The sequence below is a fragment of the Thunnus maccoyii genome, chromosome 3 (assembly GCF_910596095.1).
Source record: "Thunnus maccoyii chromosome 3, fThuMac1.1, whole genome shotgun sequence".
Lineage (NCBI taxonomy): Eukaryota > Metazoa > Chordata > Actinopteri > Scombriformes > Scombridae > Thunnus > Thunnus maccoyii.
The window spans coordinates 18035381-18055501 of NC_056535.1; the positions used below are offsets into that span (position 1 = coordinate 18035381).

General features: G+C 38.6%; 1 protein-coding gene across 1 annotated transcript in view; it reads right to left on the minus strand.

The window, feature by feature from the left end:
- Positions 1 to 20121, minus strand: part of cacna1da (calcium channel, voltage-dependent, L type, alpha 1D subunit, a) — a 64914-nt gene that overhangs the window by 39429 nt on the left and 5364 nt on the right. The window contains exon 4 of the mRNA XM_042403819.1: positions 4707 to 4846. Coding sequence (XP_042259753.1) covers positions 4707 to 4846 — 140 coding nt within the window. The remainder of the gene's footprint in view (positions 1 to 4706; positions 4847 to 20121) is intronic.

Genomic DNA, 20121 nt, shown 5'->3' on the forward strand with positions numbered 1-20121 from the left:
GTTCTGAACAGAAGTTTTTCACATGAAATATAAAATGCTTTCTTTGCACCTTTGTGTACTTTACACTTGATTAAATGTTATCAACAGTAATATTTTACAGTACAGCAAACAGCTGATGAGTAAAGGGTAATTCCTTGATAGCTTACAAAAACACACAGCGGATATAAGTACATTATATGGAACCTAAAAGGTAAGCACTGTATATGACAATATACCAAGTCATAATACAAATACTTCCAATAATGATATATGATTTATTTACGGATTGCAGACATTAAAAAAAATCATCATTATCAAGGGATAACATGTTCAAGTGAAAACATCTATCTCCAACATGACGCCAAATATAAGTCATTCACTTCAGAAATTAAGATATGAACCTTTTTGTTTTTCTTAATTTTACTGCAGGTAAAATTAAGAATGTAACTCAAACTTTCAGTGTCTTCAGACTAATTGATATGTGTGTTCTCTTACATCAATAATGCCACTCACTGGAAACAAGTTCTTATATTCTGCATTCATTTTCAATTCAGTAAAAAATATACAAGACCTTAATGTTACCTTTTTCTTTGTTCTTGAACTAATTTACATTTCTAAAATCCACATCTTCAAAACTTTCATTTTTCCAAATAAAGACAGTATGCATGCTTTAATATACAGTATTTGTACTTATCTGGGTATTCTGTCCTGTTTTTGACCTTTTTCACAGTTATAATGGCATAAAAGTGTTTTTTTATTTGCCCTGACAGTAAGTGATGACAAGAAATTAGAGGAGAAAGAAGAGAGATAACAGAAGTGCCTGGCCAGACTCAAACCAAGCATGCTGCAGTTACTTCAGTATCTTTAACCTCTAAAAGTGGCTTTTTTCTGTAACTTTATATATTTATTTTCTTTGCATTTAACAATTCTTGCATCCTCTTTTCACCTTACTGTTGTTGAACTACAATGTAGTAAGTGTCATCGGTTTATTTTATAGCCACCCACAAGCCACACTGATATCACCTGGATACAGTTGGATTAAAATGAGTAATACACATACGGTACACAACACACAATGCACTGTTAATGTTAACGGATAGTATAAAAACAGTCTATTTAACAATTAACTGGCAGGTTCTACATTATCAGATTAACTGCTTAGCATTTTTGAGAACTTGACAAAATACTTTAATTAAAGTAATTTCCTTATCAGATTATCACCTGTTAATACAGTGCTAGAGCTGCACAAAACCCTTTCAATATGAACCTGTGAGTGCAGCATGTTGTGGTAATTTTTTGCATTGTTCACTGAAGAACACCCACAAGAGAGCATTAAACATTGTTACTTGTTGAAGCAGTTGTAGACACTTTACAATCCATCATACAAAACACAAAACAAAAATTCAATTATCTTGTATTTTTGAAGATGTTCTTCGGCTGGCCCTTTTTCTAAAGATTGCAAACACAAACTAGACAGCTTTATACCTCTCCATCAGCAAAGTTAAATACATTCAGGCCCCTAAATGGACACTTCCACAAACTGTTACACCTTATAACAAACAAATGTGGTCATAGATGTTCTCACAGAGACCTTATGGTCAATGACTTCAAACAAAGACATCCTTCAAATTCAGTTCCTCTAGGTACCTCGTGATCCACACAATGTCTAAGACAATAGGCTTAAGGCAAAAATATCTCTTGCTAACCCCAGAGGTCAGCAAACAACCCTCAGATAGAAACAAGTTCAAGAGTTCAACTACCCTGGGAGCAGGATTTCTTATACCACAGTGTCACAGTGACTTTACTAGCGCATTGAATTGAGAACATATATAATATATACAAGCAATACATCAAATGATAACCACTATTTAAATCTCCTTCACAAGTACAATACAGCAGCGTCTCACCCCCTCTGGATTGATGCCTTGTTAAATTGTACTACAGCACATCTGTATACAGCAAATACAGTAAAGAACAGCCTCCTACTGTAGTCACAAAGTGAACAAATCACTCCCCATGAAAGAGGTCACTTCATTACAGTCAGACATTCCTCACCTAGCCAAGAGGGGAAAATCATTGACACATCACATCAAAGTTGTGGACTACAAGCCGTGAATGGAGCTGCCGATAGGGACTGGAAGGAGTTCTGAGGGCCTACAAGCACAGTCCGCTCAGACTTAAGTTTTACTGAGTCACAGCTGTAAGACTGACCGCCCTCCACTGGTGTTTCATTACTCATCCAGTCAGGTTCAGAAGAAAACCATCCTTCACACACCGACACCTTTTTACTGAACCCACTGCAGAGAACCACTTTCATAAAAGTGATACTTTCCTTACCGGTGAAGCTGGATTACCTCAAAGATTCTCCTCACTTTTTAGGGAACTACATCAGTGGCTTTACAACTTCTAACTCACTTACTATGAATCACTTTTTACAAACCATTCTACTTTCTTTTAGATATTTGAGTACATGTTTTCTACTGTTGTAGGCATTGATTGGTTTCCATTCATTTCCACACTGCGTGAAAATCAATTTGCATATTCTAAACTTGTTTGAGTTGTGTAATCCATCACAGTCAACATCAACTATACAACTCAAGCAACTTTCATGGGTCTGCCATTGGATTTTTATACTGTATTGAAATGAACGAAAACAAATTGCTGCCTGGAACAATAGGAAATATGTACATCCAAATATCTAAAACTGTATAGAATATATTAAAATGCTCAGCATCAGTGTTGAAGTTGTTTTAATTGATTTTTTTGGCATATTATCACCTTAATAGGTTGTCATGGTGAACCTCTTAACAAACAATTACCTATTTACACTCCCAACAGACAGAGGACAACATTAGCATTTATTTGGATTTGTGTTTCTGGTCAGCTAACAAATGCCAATATTCATTCTATTTGGGGCTCTGATTGGATCCTCACCAACTCCTGAGGGAAATATCTGGCTCTTTAGCTGCTAAGTGCTCCACTATGTTCACCGGCTTGTTGCTTACTGTGTCTGTTTGCCATTTGGTTAGTGGACATTGGGTTTTTAGAGCTTTTTCACTCAAAATAGTTGCTTGCTGCGGCTGCAAATGAGGGTGCAATGCACTGCAGGTTTCAATGAACTGAAAGACGCTTAAACAGTCCGTAGAACTGAGGCTGATAATTCTCATTACTACTAATGACCCCTTTCACATGTATGTAGTCATTTAATCACTTGTTAATATGAAAATATTGATAAGTGCAGCTATAAGAATACATTATTTGAAGTCCAAAAGCTAACTTTCAAACATGCTGACATGGTCCTTTAAGTAAAAAAAAAAAAGCTTCACATCTCATTAATACTCACCTCCACTTAAAACTATTCTCAAAATGTTAATGTCCTCATCTTTCCTCATGAATTTAATAGATGTTCTTTTATGTGGCCTTACTGTTACCTTTTTCTTTGTTGCTAAACTACTCTGCATTTCTGTAATCCATGTCCAAAACTTTCATTTGTGTGTTTTAATATATTTCTTCCTCTCTGGGCATTCTGTCCAGTTTTGTTATCCTTTCTTTTTTTATCAGATAAATCAAGAAAATAGGCTTTTCTGTAATATTACAACTATACTGTAAATTCTTTGGCTATTTTTCCTGCATTTCAACACTTTTCCATCTATGAAGCGCAGGATTGAATGAAAAAAATCATTCAAACCCTTCAGGAAGCCCAGCTGAACCTTTGATTGCCTATAACCTTTTTCTAACATCTGTTAAATCTTAACGTGACCTGCTTTGTCCTATAAATACAAGATACTGAAGCATATTGACACCTGTCGTAAAGTGGACTGAACCTTGACCTTTGAAGTTAATATATTCAGACCCATATAGACAGAGCTATATTTTCACATCACTGGCTTTATTATTTCAGTGTGTCATTTCAGTGATTTAGCAGCAACAGTCACTCTTCGTAGCAGGAGCAGCCGTCTTTGCATTTGACTGCACGGCAGATCAACCCTGCGTGCTGCATACAGACAGAGATCTGACCCAGCTACCCACTGGACTGTGCGTATTAGAGGAGAGATAGGCAGATGAGAGAGAGAGAGGAAGGAAGATAGAGGGGGAAAAAAAGAGAGGCGGCGATAAGGATGAAGATAACCAGAGGAGAGTGTGCAGGAGATAGGAATGAGGGCAGAGTGAGGTGGGGAAGTGTAAAGCATGAAGTACAACCATCTGAGGGATCAAAATGGAAGGGAGAAGTGATAAGAAAGAGCTGCAGAGACAAAGCAGAGCAGGATTGGAGAGTGTGTGCAAAAGACAGTAAGTGAGAGGAGAGAGAAAGATAGGAGGGAGTGTTGGAGAAGAGATGAAGTATGGAGAGATGGTGACTCACTCAAGTGGTGGTAAAGCTCTGATTTATTCTCTCTGTCTTTTCTGGGTCATATACTGTGGGTGTATGAGGGTCTCTATTAGCACTTGGCTGCTCAGAGCAGAGGCTTAAGCAACTTTAACACTGACTGCCTCTCTCTGAAACACTGTAAACTGCAGCTGTCAAAGAGATCAAAGAGAAAATCCTAACACCAAACTAAAATAACAAAACCTCATGACGTGGTCTGCAAACAGAGACATTGTTCGAATCATCTGATGTGACGCCCACTAAAGCAGCAATTAGAACTAATGGCCTTTACACAATACTGTTTGTTACATTAAAGCAAATCAATAAAAGTAAAAATCAATGAGTGAACTTGAGGACTTACCCTATGACGACAATGACGAAATCCAGCATGTTCCAACCGTTTCTCACGTACGCATTCTGGTGCATCACCAAACCATAAGCGATAATCTTCAGAAAGGTCTCGATTGTGAAAATGATGAGGAAGGCATACTCAACTGTTTCCTGCAGACACGCAGATAAAAGAGAAGAAAGCATTTAGGAATTTGCATATGATGTATTGTCATAGAAACAATATGAGCTTGTTATTAAAGGGACACTCAATTGTGACAATTTTACACATTAAGTTCATTTTACTCGTCACCAGGAGCACTACTCAGGAGGAGCTTTCCAAAAACAAACCCAGATGATGTCATCATAGTGTCATCTTAGCTAGGACTTGAGACTTTAATTTTTAATAGAAACTTTCATTACAAACTGGAGGTTTGGGGTTTGAAAGTTGCAGGCATTTAGGAGGCAGAAGGAGTCTAATGAAAGATGTTAGTTGCGAGTTACATTATGGGAAATGTAGGATTCAGCGTTATTGAAACTTTATCCATACTAGAGACTACAAATCAAGATACCTCTTGATTTTGACCATTCTTTAAAAATCTATCTCTCGTGAGTCTCTCAACTTTGTGGAAGTACAATACTAAATCAAAAATAAATCGATACTAAAAATACAATATGTTGGGTGGACAAACAGGCAGGACAGATACAAACACACACAGACACAGATGGATGAAGAAGTGATGTGAACATTTCAACCCAGCTCTGTAATACTGACAAAGGGGCTCACAGACATGACTGCAGTGATGAAAGCATCTACAAATAGGATCACACACACGCACACACACACACACACACATCATTAGCCCCATCAATGCAAAAAAAATCAAACACTTATTCTGGTGTCCGTTCTCCTTCTAAAGCACTTTTGTTCAACCTGAGCAGCAAAGTCTCACCTTGTCCTGACCTCATTCTGAGCTGATTTGGTTCTCACACTTTCCAAACCTTCTCAGCACATGTTCACAGAACACTATGACGACCATGACGATGTGAGAAACCTTATTTTGAGTTTTTAATTGAGGTAAGACAGCAAGAGCATCACTGTTTTTATTTAAAACTGTATTCGGTAGTGAGACCAGAGGCTGTTTGTCTTTATGTTTTAAACCTGCATTAACACATTTTTGTCCGCCTGGGGAAAAAAAGATGTTAACAGAACACTGACATTATTATCTCTTAAAATGGAGTTTGCAATCAGCCTATTGAAACATCCAGCAGATATGAGCAAAATTAGCATTCATTTGAAGTCATGTTTGTGTTCACCTGATATATGTAAGTCCAGTATTCACTCTCCTTTTAGTTCAGCTCTTGGTCTTTACCCACTACCGAGGTCAATATCTGGCTTCTTGGCTGCTATGTTCACCAGCTAGTTGCTATCTTTGTCTGTCTGCTGTTTAATGCTGCAAAAGCAATGCTATGAGAGCAGTGAGAGTGAACCAAAACTGTGAAGTTGTAGCCAGGAAACCAAAACAATAAGCTGAAAGTCACTATAAAGTTCCATAAAGCTGAGGGGAACTGCAGAGACTGGAGATAATTCTGTGTGTTCATCACTATGAGCAACACCTTTCACATACAAGAAGTCATGTGATCCATTATTAACATGAAAATATTGATTATAGCTGCTTTAAGTGTTACCTGCACTGACATACCAAAACAAACTCAAAGAACTATAGCCTACAAAAGCCAGATGATGTCTTCTTTTACACTAAAATCTGCACTTGAACACAACACAAAGAGTGCAGTGGGAAGCCATCTGATCACAGACATGCATCTTGAATCATGCATCATGCTTCTGCATGAGAGGAAATAACTAGTCAGTAGTCTGCATTCATAATCCAAAACCAACACTAAGAAAATAATCTAATTTCTGTGGTGCTATATGCTTGCAATATGAGAAGATGATATGAAAACGCTTAGCTTTGCCAAGCTCATTTTCTTTTGATTGTGGATGAAGGAAAGAAAATGCAGAGGCAAAGAAAAGGAGAAAATAACACTAAAATGGTGAAAACTCTGATTCACTAGGGCTGAACAGCCAATCACAGATCTCTCCCTCACCAAAGCATGAGTGTATCTGAGTAAAGCAGAGGTTAAAAAAGGGACAAACACACTTTTGAATAAAATGGCTGTCTTTGGAGGGTATGGGGAGACCAGAACCAGTGATGCGACTCAGCACTGCGTCTTTCTCCGGTTGTTTCAAAGACACAGGAGAGGACACGGGAACATTAAGCCATCAGGTTGAGGTCGACTGGGAGTGCAGCTGACAACAGAGGCACACATAGGTAGATAAAGGTGGTATGTTAGCGCAGTGAGATGTGTGAGATGCTGGAGGTGGGCACACCACAGGGTGACTCAGCTGTTTAGGACAGTTGTGGGACCTCCCTGGAGATATGAAACCAGAGAGAGGCCCTCTTCATCCTTTATGCATTAGGCAGGTAAAGTCTGCGCATGGGCTGGCATTCATATTGCAATATCTGTCAGTCAATATAACTACAAGTCAGTGGAAATGTCTCTTTCACAGCCAGAGGCTGACACAGGCATTTAACTTTTCACATGGGAAGCTCACTGCACTCTTATAAACCAAAATGCAGACAAATACTGAATACCACACACTCTCACATATATTGTTATATACATATTGTACACATAATAACCTCTTCCGCCTGAGGTAGTCCTAATCCTCTGCTCTGTGTTCTCTGCGGACACCATTGATGCAAGAGCACTGTGGGCTGCGGGGCTCGTTTTCCCAACAGTTTACTGCAGATTGTGAGAAGCACTTAGCCCAGAATAAGAGACATGGGCCTCTTTGTTACTGAAGTAAAAGGTTGAGTTAAGCTTACAGCTGCTGCCTGTATGACAGAGCGTTCTCAGGCCGCAGGGAGCAGAGAGAATAGAACAGTTCATACAAGAATGCAAGGAAAGCGACAAAGAGACAAGTGAAGAATTTTAGAGGCATTTACAGACCAAAAGCACCAACAGTAAACACAAATTAATCCAAATTTCTGTTTATATGCCTACAAAAGACCAGTTAAATAAGTGCAATGATGTGAATGTATGTTCTGTGTAAATTTAAGAAATAGAACATAATATTTTCTTCTTCTTGTTGTGTGGTCTACAGCTGTAATTGAGAAATAATTGTAAAGATACTGAAACTGGCATGTAATAGGTTGTCAGAACTGTTTTAGCTTTTGCAGGCTATGGTAAATTTATGCAAATTGCCACTTCCTGGTTCATGAAAGCATGTTAAATATAATAGCAAATGATAACCATTTCCTCTCAATTAACCAGCAATTTATTCATTCATCAGCACGTTGAACTGCAAGCAGAAATAGAAAGAGAAAGAAAGAGAGTGAGGAGAGGAAAGAGGCCTTTGGGGATGACCATAAATATCTCTCATCTTAGTTTATTTGTGCTGTAAAGAGACTTACTGTAGTATGTTCTCTTTTCTTATACAGTATATGCATATTATCAGCAGTTAATGGGTTCACTTCATTTTCAGCAATTCTCTGAGGTCTGCAGCACAACATGATATACAGTCTCATACACAAACACACACATATGCGTACGTTTGTGTCCTAAAATGCACGCTAACAATACATAATAATCTCATGCAAAGCAGGATACCACACAGCATACATGTTCCTCCTCAACCCCCCACAGCTGAACAGACCCTCCTGTGCCACAGGGTGAGTGTTCATGTCTGCAGGCACGACTCAGTTCAACTCACACATTCACAGAGCTCAGTTGACCATATGACAAAGGATGCAAACTGGCTGAAGCATGCATTCCTCTACATAACTCACCATAAGGAGGACAGCGGTAATGTAAACCTATTAACAATTCAGACGGGCCTGACTGCAGTGCTCAGGAGACGCAGTGCATCTTCCTCCAAATTACACACAGAAAACCGCTGATTTAATGTTGTGAGTACTAATTAAGAGTGAAAATGGAGACGTAAAAAGACAATGAAACAACTTGTCATAGCGCCATTGTTCATACATTATCATTTATAGTCTAAATAAAGACAATTGACTGATACTGATCCTGTGTGAGATCAGAGTATCAGAACTAATCACAGCCCTTCAATATCTATAAAAAAGAATTCACCATGAAACACTTTGCTTAAATATTTACTATTGCTTCCATAACTACAAAACCAGCCATATCCCATTCTCTAATCAGCGATGTCAAACAGTTACAGACCACAAAATATAAAATGCAGAAAAACAACATTTATACATGGATACATAAAGTGTAGGGCGGCACCAATGATTATTTTTATGATGGATTTCATTACGGTTGATTTTCTCATTTAATCGTTTGGTCTGTAAAATATCAGAAAATAATGAAAAATGTCCATCACAATTCCTGAAGTCCAATTTGACTTCTTCAAATGTCTTGTTTTGTTCGACTAACAGCATAAAACCCAAAGATATTCAGTTCTAACATGTAAGACAAAGAAAATCTTCACAATTAAGAATCTGGAAAAACTGAATGTTTGGTGTTTTTGCTAGATTAATGACTTAAACCATTAAGCAATTATCAACATAGCTGTAGATTTATTTTCTGTTGATCGACTAATTAATCGATTTGTTGTTCTCGTTTCATTCAGGTCTAGAACACAGTATCACGTTAAAGAGACAAAAAAGTCAAAGTTAAGCTTAAGTTTATTCATATGGATCTAGAACATGTAGGACTTTTTATTCTACTTTATTTTATTTAGATAATTATATAAAAGAATAAATTTAACTTCAATGAAGACAAGATTACACCTTATTGAATCTAAACTCAGTGAACCATTCAACTGCCAATACTCTGCAGTAAATTACATGAAAAAAGGGAATGAGAGTATATTAAAGTATGTTTCACTTACTCTACTTGAACCACAGGCACATATAACAAAACGTTGTTTAAAACCATAAAGAAAATTTCCACAAACAGGATGCACACCAAAAAGGTCTCACAGATAACAATGTACTAGTGAATTATATGAGTATACTGTCGGTGGACGAGGGAAGCCAGACCTGGATGACCAGGGACTCCCTGCTTAAGTGGCAAACCAGGCTAGCTCCTTTTCACCACACTGAACTTAGTTTACATGTTTATTAATTTACTACATTTTGGTAAAAAAGCATTGATTGATCAGGACAGGAGCACTGTAATTTGGGAACATTTTTTTCTCCTGTTGATCATGGTATGGGTTAAATGTTGCTAGTTAACATGATGAGCTGTTTTCAGTGTCAATATCCAGACATAAACCCCGTTAAAAGATTAACCTTTGATATGACGTGAAATTCATGTTTCCCCCTCCAGTTTTGAAGAGAAAGTTGTTCAGGATTGCTAAAATCAACTGCAAGATGTAAACAATGTGTATAGTACTGTATGTTTGTAAATTCTCAAACAAATACTGTACATCCTGCAGGTTATTTCATGTATTTCTGATTACATGACCACCTGAGCTTTACTACATATGCGTGCATGAAAAGCCACATCTGAGTGTGCGGCAGCGAGCCTGCACCCACATGAGTCAGAGTGACATCATGCATGTTTGATATTTGTGTGTGACCAGAGCGCTTACAAGCAGAGCAAACACAACAAACTGCGAGCAATAATACCGACGTCAAAGCACGCCATATGCAGCACAGTAGACAGTACACACACTCAATGCATACAACCTCACAGCACAACGACGCAACACAGCAGCCAATGCATGAATGTAAACCAAACAAAGTACTCTGCAGTTATCAGGCCATGGGACAGTTTGAGAGCAGATATCTCCTGAGTGCCACAGAAACGTTAATAATAATGTCTTTTTGGATCTGATTCTGCACACAACGGGCAGACATATATTCTGTAGGACTTCCCACATCACTCTCCTGCTACATCTCCCTCCCCCATGCTCTCTTCCATCGCTCGCTAACTCTCTTTCCTTCCCCTGTCTGTACAGATCAGTCAGTGCCATCCAGCCAAGCCAGGAGGAGGGAGGGTGAGTGGGGTGAGGGCAGCCAGCATTTAGTGCTTCTTCACCGCCTACTCCTGCAGGTTTGCACAGTAAATAAGTGTGCTTGAGTGTGCGGTCTATATTAGGATGGCTGTGTGTGTGTGTGTTATGCATGGGGTTTGTGTTTATCTTGTGCATCTTTTACAGAAATAAGGCCTGTTACAACACCAGTTGATCTTATGTACCTGTGTATCTTGACCTGTTATTTCTTATCAGGTGAAGTAGAATGTTTTAGCAGAAATTCATCCATATTTCTTTGCATTGATTTTATTTTTCAAATGATATTTATATAAAACAAAAGACAACAGTGATAAAATGTCTGTCTACTCCATAATGACATAAATGGAATCCAACACTACAAAATACAACATAATGCACTGCAACACATGTTCTTTATCTCTCTATATAGCAGGGCCCATGTGTTTGTATGTATACAGTATATGTTGTGTATGTGTGCATACAAGTTTGTGTGTGTGTGTGTGTGTGTGTGTGTGTGTGTGTGTGTGTGTGTGTGTGTGTGTGTGTGTGTGTGTGTGTGTGTGTGTGTGTGTGTGTGTGTGTGTGTGAGGAACTGTGGGGGCGGGCAGGAGTTGTGTGAGGATGTGGATGTCACTCTGCCAAGGAAAACTCTACAAGTGCAGGTCATCTTCAGCATACCCACACTACCAAGTGAATGTCTTCAAAAAGAAAAAAAAAAAAAAAACATCACACTGAATATTTGTTGCATAAGGTTGGTGATGTATTACTTGCTTTTGCCCTAAAGTTACGTGATCGACACACAGTTGAACAGCGATGTAGTTGTTGAATCGAGATGCAGTCGTTTTGTCAGTTTGCAAAACGCTGCAGCAGTGAAAGCAGGGAGTTTGGCAGCAGCCGTATACATTTGACTGAGAAAGAGGCAAATGCTGAATCTGCTACCTGAACACTGCAACACCTGACGTGTAATAAAGCAAGCTCATGTATTTTCATTTCAGCCAAGCCCCACACACCCTCTCTCTCTCTCTCTCTCTCAAAATGTGGACACACACTGCAAATTACAGATGTAAAGACTTCTTCCCACTTTGTTTTTTCATGATCAGACCACTCCATCACAGTGAGATAGAGCCAACATGTTTCTTTTTGTTACATTATTTCCAAAGTGCACCAGTGAATTTTAGTGATCAGTTACAGTAAGAACACACATTCCAGCTTGCAGATGTGTATTCATGAAAGGAAGTACATATGGCACACAGTAGCTGAAATCAGGAAATTAAAGTAAAATCCCAAAAGCCAGACTTTGGCTGTTCATCTCCAAATGGTATGTCAACCAATCAGCTTGGTGCTGTAGTTTTATTGAAATTTCTCTTTTGAAGTTTTTGGCTCAGTCCGTCAAATATTTTGACCAAAAAAAAAAGTATTAGATTACTGAATCCATGCACAAAACATCTGTAATGGTATGAAATTACTGCAACATTGGCATGATTTGGAAAGAACTATCAAGGAAAACTTAAATGTTCAGGTGACTTTTCTCTCTCCACCACTCTGTCTTGGTTTGTGATTTGGTGTCAACCTGAGTTATCACGGCTCACATGTTAAATTCATCTCCCTCACTCTGTCGAGTTCAGTCTCCCTCACTCACATGAGCCCAGACGCGCACACAAACAGAGATAGGTACATGTTGATCTAAGGATTATTTGCCCATTATTGTTATCCATAGTTGTTATTTTGCTGTATTTGGGAAAGGCAGCCAAGTAAAAGCACAAACGAATATATATTTTCTATGTTTTGCCTTCATGTGATCTTCAAAAGTGCAGCGAGACTGGAAACATGAACCGAAAGAGACAAGTACAGTATAACTTTTCCTCAGTAAGGAAATAAAATGAAGTCCATACACTGTGGAATTGGTGGAACCTTAAAAATCCAAATAAACTGCTTTGGTTTTAATCTTCTTACAGCAGTGAATGGTGTGTGTGTGTGTGTGTGTATGAAGAAGTTCACACCCTTCCAGGATAAACAAATCCAAACTAGAGTAGAGGAGGGCAGAAAGTCATAGTGAATGAGTGTGACGGCCAATTCAGAGACTATGGGGACAGAAACAACAAGCATACTTTCAAGTTAAGTTGATGAAATCGTTGACAAGCGTTCAAACATCAGCGTTTGCCATTATTTGGATTATTTAAAGTCTGATCCAAATCAGATATATTCATATTAAGAATATGCTATTGAGCAGACAACTTGAGAAGACAGCAAATGGTTCCTTCTAAAAAGTCATCCAACAATAAAATTTATATTTCTTTAAACCAATATATGTTTTAATGACATGATATAACTAAAGACAATAAAAGACAAGAGAGAAGTAAAATATCTGACAATGGAGAGTACACATTTCTGTTCACAGAGCACCGACACACTACGACACACTGAATGTTTTGTGTTTCACTCTTATGTTTTGTTTGTTTGTTTCCTGTGGGTGGTGGTGCCCATACCTGCAAGGTGTACCTAAAAAGTTGCTGAAGGAGAGCAACGTAACAAGATATGACAATCATTTCTTGTGCACACTGAAGCCAAACTTCAGAGCAACTTGTGAGCATTCATGGACAATGACAGTGTCAGTGCACTATGGCTTAACATAACAGGAACTATGCACAGGCTAAAAGGTAAGAACAAAAATGTGAAAACAACTCAGAGCAGTTTTACTGACATATCTATTTTACAATTTAAATCCCAAAAACATGTCATAATGTGCACGTATGACTGAAAAACTACATTGAGAGACAAAACAGTGAAGCATAACAAAACTAAACAAGATGGGAATGATTAAATATTTTGCTGTCACACACTGTCACAAGCATTTCCTTGAATTTTATTCATAAGAAATCATATATGTTACATACTGAGCCTAGCAAAAAATGATGTGTTGTTCCCCTTTAAGAAGGCCTGTTTGACTCACACTCTACAGTATGCACATGCTCTGTTGTTATACATTATCATGGCTGCTCTTTCACACAGTATCACACAAAACCAGCACAGCTCTAACTCTCTCTTTACTCGCTGTCTTTTGCTTTCCCTCACACACACAAACACACACACACACACACACACACACACACACACACACAAACACACACACACACACACACACACACACACACACACACACACACACACACACACACACACACACACACACACACACACGCAAACACACTCTCACATTTGTACACACACGCAGATATACACATTCAAGATAACAAGCAGGGACAGTGCTACTGTGAGCCACAAATAAGCAGTTACATTAAGTGACTAAACACATACTTCTACCATTATCGTGATGGGAGCCCACAGTCCAGACATTTACTGCTCACGCCAGCCATTACACACATGCAGCCAACTGCTTCATCTGTCACACGCATGTACACATTTACACTCTTCTGTAACACAACGTGCAGCCAAAACACTGACACATGAACCTTAGCGGTGCACCTCAGAAGAAAATACATGTAATCAACTCCACCAATGTAGACCTGAGCAACAGAATAAGATTAATACATCAAAACAAAGACAATTGCAAACAGCGACATTAGACAGACGGGAAACTCTAAAGTTAGGATGATTATCAGAATGTCAGCAGTACATTTTGGCCCAAAAATTTTAAATCAGCCAATCAGGTTTGGTTTGGTAAATTTACAATAACCACTGTTTTGCTTCGGCACAAGGCTTGAAGACCACTCTATGAGGTAAATACAACAGGCAGTTCAGTTGATGATACACTTTTACTGTTCTTATTTTTTACTGTTTTAATGGTCTTGGTTCGTTCATGAGAAACTGTAAGGCTGACACAGTTCATTTAACCCACTTTAAGGCTGTCCCATTATTCTAAAGAGAAATAAGCAATCTATTGGTGGCAGAGTGTTTTTTTTTACCATGCTTCAGTTCACTGCTGTGGAATACTTCACCTAATCAAAGAGGCTGAAAACCTTCTTCTTCTCTCTCTAATACAGTAGAATTATATAAATGCTGCCTTGTTCTGTTTTTTTTTCCTTGCAGCTTTTTTGTAAAAAAAATATTTTTAAAAAAACTTAATTGTTGTTTGCACATGTATTTTTGTTTTTATATATTTTACATTGTTCATGCAAGTGAAAAAAAATGCAAAATGTACATTTACATGCACATCAACAAGCTTTGCCACTGCCCTGCAGAGTGTGAACCTGGACAGAATGCTTACAATAAAAAATGACTATGTAGTGAAATATCTACATTTACAGATTCCACAAGTTAAAAGAATAAGTTTGAAAGATGATACTACCTGCATCCTTGAAATAGGCTGAAGTAAGATGGAGGATTTTTCTTACTTTGTTCCTGGTGAAGCATTAAAAATATTACCAGATGTAAGCGCCAAAAAAAACAAAAAAGAAAACCAAAACCTTCACCGTATCAGGCCTGATTATCCATGACAAGAACCACAGCAATCTGGTGGATGCCTCTCAGTGGCTGGTTGTCACACTGAAGCACTTGGTAACTGTGATCAGTCAACAGGCATTTGCTGCAAGTCACAAGTATGGCACTACGATGGTTGTTGTTATATATTTACATCAGAAATGACTTCTCCTTTGTTTGTAGTTGCTCATTTTGTAGTACACAGTATGTGCATTTCACGCCAACAACAGGGTCGCATGCAATGTATTAGCGTCAATTTTCTTAGAGCATAAACTTTTGTGCTGTTGCTGTGCGGTGGGCCTCAGAGTTAATTGAAGTCTTAAATCGTGTTAAATTGCGCATGTCTGAACTGACTGTCGATGTAAGCTTTAGGTGATAACTGATGATGGATCTGTGTGAGTAGTTAATGTGTATTGGAACCTGTGGCAGGAACTTCTGCTGTCTGCTGTCCTACACTTGGTGCTGATGATGAACTATACAGTCAGTAAAGATGAGAAACAGTAGTGTTTGATATAGCTAAGCACTATTTTTACAAAGAATAATTTGTGTGTCTTTCACACAAGAATAACTTTCACAGTGCGCTAGGATGGTTATTATACCAAGACGAGTATATGGCATATGATTTCTGAAGATAATGGTTTGTCCTTTTTGTAAGTTATTTTACTAGTCAAGATAGCAGCCATGGAAAATTTGGTTTGATTAATATGACTGACTCAATTAATAGTCACTTAGATACAGTATATTTGCAAATTGTAACTTTATTAAATGAATGATTAAGTAGATGTAATGTCTTTGTCATCTCGGTAAAGGATGTTGCCAAAAGATCTGTGCTGTCTGCTTGTGAGTCATAATAGAAAACACAGTAACATTACATTACATTACCGGGAGATGACAAGCATGTGACTGTCATTACCTTAGGCAAGCTTCGCTTATTTAATCTTAGTTAATCTTAAACAAGGAGGACAGTTGTTCACAATGGTCATCTCACACCCTTGTCACCTCTTTTTGCATAATTTTTCTTAACGTGTTGTGATGAATTTTAAGAAATTTAGTTGTTTTTAAACATACTGACATCCTTAATTGTAAAATGAAACAGAGCCAAACTGTGAGTTTGACACTGCTTGCTGACATCCAAATTACCTCTCTATTGGTTTGTGTGTGGATATTTAAGTCTTTACATGTTTTTGTCCTTTTATCCCCAGTAAAATAAAAAGCTCTGTGGCTCCGGAGTTATGCAATAACAGTGATATGGGCAAACACTACATGATACCAGACGCAATTCGCTGCATGTTGCCTTACGAAGGATGAGCTGTATGAATCATATTCACCATGAAAAGGTCATTGTTTTGCCCAACTACCTACAGCAGGAGCTGCCTGGGGTGTTGAGTCTCAGAGAGATAAGTCAGAAATGACCTTAAAGCAAAGGCAGGAGGGTTGCAGACTATTTGTCTGTCCCCTGGACAAGGTGGGTGCGGAGGCGACACAGTCACGTGCAGGATGGGTTGTGTGTGCACTTCTTACTATTACAGCAAAATGACTAAACAAAGGAAGAGCAGTAAAGGAGAGAGCCAAGCAAAAGAGGAATGAAGAAATGAGGTCCTGACAGGGTTTGTTGTCTCGTTGCTCACGTGCGCGTGTGTGCAATTGTGTGTCATTACATCCTGCTGCTCACTTGTGCCTCCTGGTGGTAGCAGGACCACGATCTTTTGCCCTGTGTTCTGCCTGAGGAGGAAATTGCTTTCTATTTATAATGAGCTGCTGCATTTAACCAAGCCTCACTAACAAGACTGGCAGACTCATGCTATTAAGGCCTCTATGACTTTGCAGCATTGCACTGTTCTAACTCACAGCAGCTCTGCAGCACCTATAGACACTACGTACACACTGCACAACAGTACATGCCAATGCAGGTTTTCACCTTTCAGGAGTTAAAGGCAGAATGAGTTGGATTTGTCAGTTGCAGTTTGTAAACACAACATTCAAAGTTGGCCCCTCATCCCTGACTCAACAACACCAGAAGCGCTACGCTGCAGTGCAGCGCGATGTCGCTACATTTTTATAAAGTGCCGACCTCACACACTGTGTGCTAAACACCCACTGCCCAAAGGTTGTCACCCAGAAACGTCCCGAACACAATAAAATAAGAAAATACAGGCAGAGGGCAGGATCTACAGATAAATACACACCTCTAGTAGGTCAAAAATGATGATTGAGAGGGATTATTTTTGTATGAGTCTATACATTATTTTTTAAAGAAAATCCTTTTTATTCTGCCTTCACAATATTTTGAATAATCAAGATCAATTTTCATTATCAATTTCATTCCCCTGCAGAATATATGTGTGAGTTAACTGACAATGCGCTAAATGAATGGTCAACACATCCACGAGCATACAAGCCAGCTAGTCTGTATTGCAGGGCTTCAGTGTCTCTGTGTGTTGAAATTTATACCACATTTGAATGTATCACTGTGTAAAAACGTGCATTGTTTAGCAGCCTTGGAATATAATTTGATCCTTGCTTTACACATCAGGCCTCTCAGCACTCTCAGGTTTCATAGCAGTCCTCAGTCCACCTGTGCAAAGCAGAGCAGTGTGAAATGGCAATCTTCACCACGGCCTTACCTGCTGGCCGCTATAGCAAAACTAGCTCAGCATTTCTCTCTCTAGCGCTCCTGTGACTAAAGTGTGAGGTAGAACAACTAAGGCCAAGCTGGCACACCTGCCCTACAAAGTATTCTATTGTTCAACCTCTGCTGAAAAGGGAAAGATTGCATTATTTGCCCTCTGCTATCTGCTTTAATGTTGACACTGCAGAATTAAACCAAAGTCCTGTGCAAGCAATGTAAAGCTTACTGTAGCAACGGACATAACCGCATATATAGTGTGATTAAAGAAGAGTCCATTACAGAGGAGGCAGTTATGCATTTTACGAAGTGAGGCTTTGTCCTGACTTTACAGATTACTGAAAGGAAACCACTATATAAAGATAATTTCATATTTAAACAATAGCATGTCCAGCAGGTCACCCTCCACTCAAAAATATACTTTGCTTTTTGTTACTTCACTTGAATGTTTGAGTTTCATTGATCAGAATGATGTACTGTATGTGCAGAGTTTGACACTAGAAGGCTGTTTTCACATTCATCTGCTGTATCTCTATATGCTCACCTTAAATATCAGTTTAACACACGGATGGACGGTCATAATTTGTGACACATAACCAGTTTAGACGCCAACAGACTTGCAAAGTGGTTCCAGAATTGTTTTTCCCCATTCTGTATCCCCATTTCTGATTTAACTTATTTTACTTTAAACAATATCCTCAGTATTAACATAGAAACACAGGACTCTCACGGATAATGTAAAATCCACCAGGGTCAATGATTTCAACTTTGTTTCTGAGAATCATGTTTTGTCAGTGATTTTGGTATGGCAGCCAGCTAACAATACTACAAAACCCCCAAGCTATGCTATGGAGAAGAAGCCAGTCCGAAGCCCAAATGGCCTGATTCACACTACAGATTGTAAAATCAATTTTCTCAACCCTGTAATCTTTAGCTTTCACCTGCCGTTAGCAGCGCACGTGACCAAATTTTAAGCTCCTTTATTGGCTGTTTCTTGCCACAGTACACAGTCTTGTACCTTTGTTGTTTTGTTTTTTTTTATCAAAGAACCAGGTATTGTCTAAAACAGTATTAATGTTCTTGTGATGAATAAACTGGGAGAGTTTCATGCCAATTCAAGCCATAGAAGTGAGTCAAACTGTGAGTCACATAACGTTGTCTATGGGAAAAATGAATGGGATTTTTACATCTGCAAACAGGGGCACCCAAAATAGCTCCTTCTACTCTGCGACTCTGTCCTGGTACAATATGCAACTTACAAGTGTAATGCGGAAACTTGAAGCCTCCAGTGCACATATGCTGAGGATGGACTTTTCAGTGAAGGAGGAGACATCTTGTGTCCAGCAATTAAACTTTTGCAACAAAAAATATTTGCATATTCATAGATTTTGGATTTTTCAATGAGGGAGAATGAGGAGATGCTTCAACAAATTTATAACTATGTGATAACTATGTGTGATTTTTAGATGTCTTAAAACATGTCTGGGAGGGATCTTGAATGATTTTGCTCAAGAGGCAAGAAAGTTGCATCAGTGATGCTGTTCAGTCTCAGACAATCCAAACGGCAGAGCACAAAATGTAGCCTTTCTGGTTAATTCTTACTGGGCACATCCATAAATCTAATCTGACATTCCTGACAGGTTTGGACATCAGACACGATGAAGGCATCTTTAAAGCCTGTCAAACTATCCATCACATTACACTTACACCTACAGCTCTTAGGTTTGTATTATGAAGGCTGTGATAAGATGTAGGCTATTATCAAGTGTGTACTGGACGGTAGCTTCCTTCCTCTCAAGCTTAGTTATTGAGTTTGATGCCATTTGGGCATTACCAGAGTCAATATTGAAATGCTCCCAGACCTTCCTCTCTGCCAGACACCCTTGGATGTGATCTGAATGCATGAGAAGGTGAAGCTCTAAACATATGAATGTAAATTCTGACAACACTCTGAATTTATTAACACAGGCAGTTTGGCTCCATAATGCTAGGGATGCAAATCTGTAAAAAAAAAAAAAAAAAAAAAGTAAAAAAGACCTGCGATTCGGAGGCTATGCAACAAGTTACGGGTATTAAATAAGCACCTGTCAACGCTGTACATATGGTCCATTATCAGTCTGAAGCTGGCCACACATTAGTGAGTGGCATCTGTCACTGAGAGCTGTTTAGCTCAAGTCATTTAAAACACCATGAAGCTGCCATTCAGCTGAAAGTAGCTTCTCTTAACACTCACATAAAGCTCACATTTATGCTCTGTACTACAACAAACATTTCGTTTTTCACAAAACTTTGTATACAAAAAACGTGGCACTGAACCAAAAACAAAAAGAGAGAGAAACCCCAGCAAGTACAGAA